This window comes from Eimeria acervulina, genomic scaffold (genome assembly GCF_000499425.1).
Source record: "Eimeria acervulina Houghton genomic scaffold, Eah_scaff1365, whole genome shotgun sequence".
In the NCBI taxonomy this organism is placed as follows: domain Eukaryota; phylum Apicomplexa; class Conoidasida; order Eucoccidiorida; family Eimeriidae; genus Eimeria; species Eimeria acervulina.
The window spans coordinates 1-6355 of record NW_013550267.1 but is presented as its reverse complement, the minus strand read 5'-3'; the positions used below and the strand labels follow the sequence as shown (position 1 = coordinate 6355).

The following is a 6355-nucleotide window of genomic DNA, read 5'->3' as shown; positions in this document are numbered from 1 at the left end:
CGGGGCCCCCCCGCCGCTAAGTACTCAATAGGGTACCACTGGGGGGCCCCCCAAGTCCATGGGGTTGGGGGCCCCCCGCAACACAGATGCCGTGGAGGGGGGCCCCTCAGGTCAAAGTACCCATACAGAGGGGCCCCCAATACCTCATAGGGCAGGTGGAAGTTCCCCAATGGGGGCCCCCTGAGGGGCCCCAATGGGGGCCCCGCAGGGGCCCCCTAAGGGGCCCCCTGAGGTGCCACCTGAGAGGCCTCCTGTGGGGCCCCCTTATGGGCTCCATGTGGGGCCCCCATGAGAGGCTCCCTGTGGGGGGGGCCCCCCCATCAGGGGCTCCTTGTGGCCCCTTCCCTACAGGGGGCCCCGTGAGGGGCCCCCTGTAGGGCGTACCCCTGTGGGGCCCCCCTTGTGGGGTCTACTGAGTGGCAGCCTTACAAATTCCGATGCAGCAACGCCTTTGTGGAGGCCTCATTAGGGGCCCCCCTGAGGGGGCCCCTGAGGGGCCCCCCTAAGGGGGCCCCCATGCAAGAGGCCCCTGGGTGTGAGGGTGTTTGAGGAGACCGAAGCTTTTTTTGTTTGGATGGTGGGATGGAGACAGCAGAAGAAGAGACAAAAATAAAAATAAATATATTTAACAGCCATTAGCGCCGTATTATATATATAAATATGCACACATATATGTATATATATTAAATGTATATTTAATTATACATATATTAAATGTATATTTAATTATATATATTTATATTTAAATATATATGTTTAGATGTTTCTATATGCTTATATGCATACAGACATAATCGATATGCATGAATATATATACACATATAAATACTTATACAAATATAATATATTTATTTATATATATCTGTTAGTGAATTATTGGTGTACGTTAATAATGATATAAAATAATTAAAAGAAGAAATAAATATAAAACTTAAAGGCGAGTTGTGTATAATGTTGGGGTGTATAGGCACCTCAAGGGTTTGCTGCCTTCGAAGAGAAGGGCGATACAATTATTCTTCTCTGTAATTAATTAATTAATTAATTAATCAACTAATTAAATATAATAATATTTAATTAAATATATTAATTATATTCTTTTAAAACAAAAGAGCTTGTAAAAACACGCTGAAAAACAACACCCTGGGGGGCCCCACACCATCGATACCCTTTTGGGGGCCCCTGCAGCAGCAGCAGCAAAAACAGCAGCAGCAGCGACAAGAACAGCAGCAGCAGCAAATGCTTGTATGAACTTATGCAGGCCTTCAGGAGACGGTAAACATTGCGGCTGCAGCAGCAACAGCAGCAGCAAGACGCACAGCCGCAGCAGCAGCAACAGCAGCAGCAGCAACCACCGCAGCAGCAGCAGCAGCAGCGGGAGGCCTTGCTGTGTACGCGATGTCTTCTCTATGCTTTTTGTCTGCTGTCTTTGCATTATTTATTTGCTGTCTCCCCGTACCCTCTCTCTCTTTCTCTAGGGGGCCCCCTTCTGTCTCTCTATCTACTTTACATACACCACCACCAGCACCCTGGGGCCCCCAGCAGCAGCAGCAGCAGCAGCAAGCAGCAGCAGCAGCAGCAGCAGCAAGTCCTTCCCTCAGCAGCATGGCGTCTGCAAGAGGAATACGTTTCCTTCTAAGTGCTGCTGGTGGGGGGCCTCCTATCCCTCGTAGGCTGCTGCAGGGGGCCCCCGGGGGGGCCCCCCTGGGGGCCCCCCTAGGGGGCCCCCAAATGCTTAGGGGGGCCCCCTTGGTTGAAGCGAGGGCTTCATCAACGCTTGCAGCTGCAGCAGAAGCTGCCCCGCTGCGAACAGCAACACCAGCAGCAGCAAGACGAGAAGCAGTAGCAGGAGTAGCAGCAGCAGCAGCAGCAGCAACACCAGCAGCAGCAGAAGCAGCAGCAGCAGCAGCAGCAGCAGCAGCAGCAGCAGGGGAAGCTCCAGTGAAGCGAATTTTCACTCGGACGAAACAAATCGCTACTATTGGCCCCGCTTCCTGGGAAAAACATCAGGTACTAAACCCTAAACCCTAAACCCTAAACCCTAAACCCTAAACCCTTATGGGCCCCTTTACGATCTGCATATCTCCTATTCCTTCACCACTACTGCTGCTTTTGCTGCTGCTTCTACTACTACTACTACTACTACTACTACTACTACTACTACTACTACTACTACTACTACTACAACTGTTATTTCTGCTGCTGCTGCTGCTGCTGCTGCTGGTGCTGCTGCTGCTGCTGCTGCTGCTGCTGCTGGTGTTTGTGTGCAGATTGAGTCATTGTTTTTGAGTGGCGTAGATATATTTCGTCTGAATTTCTCTCACGGTGCGTTTAGTGAGAAGCTGCAGCAATATAAATATATAAGAGAGATAGAGAAAGAATATAAAACCCCCCTAGCTGTGCTAGCAGATCTACCAGGGCCCAAGCTGCGCTTGGGGGCCCTAGAGCCTGAGCATCAGCAGCTGCAGCAAGGGCAGCAGTTTCTTCTTGATGCAGGGGGGGCCCCCGGGGGCCCCCATAGGGCCCCTGTTCAGCAGAAACAAATATTAGGGGCCCTTAGACCCGGTCATAGAGTACTCATTGATGATGGTAAGGTGCGCCTAAGGGTGCTAGAACTGTCTCCTTTGCTGCAGCAGCAGCAGCAACAGCAGCAGCAGCAGCAACAACAGCAGCAGCAGCAGCAGCAGGAAGAAGAAGAGGAGGAGGAAGGGTTTGATGGGGGTTTATTATGGGTACGATGTGTGGTGGAGGTAGGGGGCCCTATCAGCAGCAAAAAGGGTGTATCTCTACCTGACAGCTTTTTATCTCTCTCTTCTTTGACAAAGAGAGACAAACAAATTGCAGCAATGGTGCACAGTTGGGGTGTAGACTGGATTGCTGTCTCCTTTGTTCAATCGGCAGCAGATGTGCATGCTCTTCGCTCTTTCTTAATACAAGAAACAAACAAATATCATTCGGGGGCCCCTAACAACTATATAGGGGGCCCCTCCTCTATGGGGGCCCCCAACAACTATATGGGGGGCCCCTCCTCTATGGGGGCCCCTGATTGGGGGGCCCCTTCTAAAGGGGCCCCCTCATGGATAGGTGTATCCCCAGGAGTGGGGGGCCCCCTTGGGGGGGCCCCCTATATGGGGGCCCCCTATATGGGTACCGGTGGTTGTCGAGTACCTTTAATAATGGCGAAGATAGAGAAGAGAAGAGCTCTGATGAATATCGAAGAGGTAGTAGGGGCTGCAGACGGTGTAATGATAGCTCGAGGGGACTTAGGATTAGAGATAGGCCCTGAAGAGTTAGCTGAAGCTCAAGGGTTTGTTGCTGCTGCAGCACGAAGAAAGAGAAAACCGTTTGTTGTTGCTACTCAAATGCTAGAGACGATGATAGATAGATCGGTACCCTCAAGACCTGAGGCTCTTGATGTTGCTGCAGCAGTGCTGCTAGCAGCAGATGGAGTTATGCTCTCTCAAGAGACAGCAGCAAGTAGTAGGGGGCCCCTAATTGTACAGACCCAGCACTCTATTATTCAGTATACAGAGAGCACAGAGCGCCTCTGGAACTATCAAACCCTAAGGGGGCCCCTCGCTCGTTGCTTTCTTGCTGCAGCAAACAAATTATGCGAGGCACCACCAGAGGGGGCCCCCCTCAGCCTTACGCCTCCTGCTGCTGCTGCTGATGAGCAAATGCAGCAGCAACTGCAGCAGCAAATGGAGCAGCAAATGCAGCAGCAACTGCAGCAGCAAATGGAGCAGCAAATGCAGCAGACAGCAGCACTTGCTGCAGGTGCCGAGGCTTCTTCTCGTCTTGCTAATGCTAAGGCAATTCTACTCTATACAAATAATTTGGGGGCCCCTCTTTATTTAGCTTCTCTTCGTCCCAGGGCCCCCATTATTGCTGCAACTGAAGACCTACACTTAGCAAGGCAGCTTCAACTCTTCTGGGGGGTCTTACCTGTCTATATCAAATCTAAAAAACAGTATTCAGTAAACCCTAACAATCAATACCCATATACACTACAATGTCAATCACAAGGGGCCCCAGAGGGGCCCCCCCACGAGGCCCCCACAGAAGCCCCTCAAGGGGCCCCCCTAGGGGCCCCCCAGGGAGGGGCCCCTCAAAGGGGCCCCCAGGGGGCCCCTCAAGGGGGCCTCCATGAGGGTTTAGAAGACGAGGGAGAGGAAGAGGGTTTAGAAGGATGGATTGAGGCAGCAAAAAGAAAAGCAAGAGAAGAAGGCGTGCTGCAGCAGCCAACAGATGTCTTAGTTGTTATGGGGCCCCTTGAAGAAGGGGGCCCTAACAAAACAGCAGCACGAGAGGCAATCACCATTCGTACTGCAGGATAATAACTCAAACTTCATGCTTTAGGGTTTAGGGTTTAGGGTTTTGGGTCTAGGGTTTAGGGTTTGGGTGTTTAGTGCTTGGGCGTCTAGGGCTTCGTGTTTTGGGTTTAGGGTTTAGGGTTTATTGCTGAGGGTTTAGGGTTTAGGGTTTATCGTTGAGGGTGTAGACGCTTAGGGTTTAGGGTGTAGTGTTTAGTGTGTAGGGTTTAGGGGTGAAGGCTAAGGGCTTAGGGTTTAGGGTTTAGGGTTTAGGGTTTGGTTGGTTTTCTATCATAGCTTCCTCGTCGCTGCTCTGTTACGCGCTAGCAAAGCCTCTCTTCGTCTCCTCTCTATGAGGGTGCAGCTAGCTAGCTACAGCTATCTACAGCTAGCTACATGTATGTACAGCTAGCTATAGCTGGCTATAGCTAGCTAGCGCTCGCCACAGCTAGCTACAGCTAGCTACAGCCAGCTTCGGCTACCCAGGGCTTCCTGCAGCTCTCTACGACCAACCACAGCTAGCTACAGCTAGTTTAAGCTAGCTACAGCTAGCTGCAGCTAGCTACGTGAGGATCCGGAGGTGTAGCTAGCGGTAGCTCGCTGTGGCTAGCTACAGCTGGTCATAGCTAGCCACACCGTCAGGCGTAGCTAGCTGGAGGTGACTCAATATTTTATTTTAATTCTGCTAAATAAACGAAGCAAAAGGAGAAGAGGCTGCTGTTGTGCTTCGGGCTGAGTAGGGGCGTGGGGTTGTGCTGCGGTGCTGCTGCTGCTGCTGCTGCTGCTATTTGCAGCGTGAGAGAAATAAACACATCAAATAATTAATATTTATAATTAATAATAATTTAATTAAATAAAGAGGGAGATAAAGCCGAAGGAAATAAAGCAGAACTGAACAGAGAGCTCAGCAGCGCAAACGGTCTGCTGCTGCTGCTGCTGCTGTTGCTGCTGTTGCTGCTGTTGCTGCTGCTGAGGTTGCAGCTGCTGCGGTGTCTGGGCCTAGACATGCCTTTATATCTCTTTTGTGTTTAATAAAAGTAATTATAATTATAAATTAATTCAAATTTCAATTAATTAGTTAAAATAAATAAATAAATATACCCTGCACACACCCAAGCCAAGGAGGCGCCCCCCTCCCTCGCCGAGGCGGTACACCTGGGCTGTCTGCTCCTCCAAACCCTAAACCCTAATCCCTAAACCCTAATTCCTAAATCCTAAGCCCTAAACCCTAAACCCTAAACCCTATAGTGTACGTGTGTATAAGGGTTATTTAAATTGATTCCAGTTGTGGCTGCTCCTACCTCTCTCCCTTTTCTGCTGTAGATCTGTCGACCCTCAAACCCTAAACCCTAAACCCTAAACCCTAAACCCTAAACCGTCGGAGACAAGATGCGCGCTCTTTATTTAATCATTACCCTCTTCTGTTTCTGCTGGACGAGGGTTGTTAGCGGTCGTTTGCTGCAGCCCTCTGCAGCATTCTTGTCTCGCAGCGGAGTGAGCCTCTAAACCCTAAACCCTAAGCCCTAAGCCCTAAACCCTAAACCCTAATTTCTAGGTAATGTATAATATATATGTGTGTTGGTCTGTCTCTTGTTATTTTTAGGGTTATGGGGGTTTGTCTTCTGCTGCCTCAGCAGCAACTCCAACATCTTTAGCATCCCCTGCAGCAGCAGCAGCAGAACCAGCAGCAGCAGCAGCAGCAGCAGCAGCAGCAGATCAGCGAGGAAAGACGCGGTGTTATGGTTACCCGTTAACCTATGGGGCCTCCTCATCTGCTGCAGACAGCAACAGCGTTGCTCTCGTTACAGGGGCTAGCAGAGGCATCGGCTTGGCCGTAGCGAAGGCCTTAGCTACTGGAGGCGTTAAAACAATTCTTTGCGTCGCTAGAGACCAAGTAAACCCTATTATCCTGCTGCTGCTCGTTTTGCTGCTGCTGCTCATTATGCTGCTGCTGCTGCTCGTTTTGCTGCTGCTGCTCATTATGCTGCTGCTGCTGCTCATTATGCTGCTGCTGCTCATTATGCTGCTGCTGCTCATTATGCTGC

The 6355-nt window shown here is 50.5% G+C and overlaps 1 protein-coding gene across 1 annotated transcript; it reads left to right on the top strand.

Annotated features, from left to right (window-relative positions):
* Positions 1 to 1602: 1602 nt before the first annotated feature.
* On the top strand, positions 1603 to 4334 carry EAH_00058960 (pyruvate kinase, putative; the record flags this gene model as incomplete). Its single annotated transcript, XM_013397232.1, has 2 exons — positions 1603 to 2007; positions 2268 to 4334. 2 exons carry the CDS (start codon positions 1603 to 1605, stop codon positions 4332 to 4334), a joined length of 2472 nt encoding a protein of 823 aa, XP_013252686.1.
* Between the last annotated feature and the right edge of the window lie 2021 nt (positions 4335 to 6355).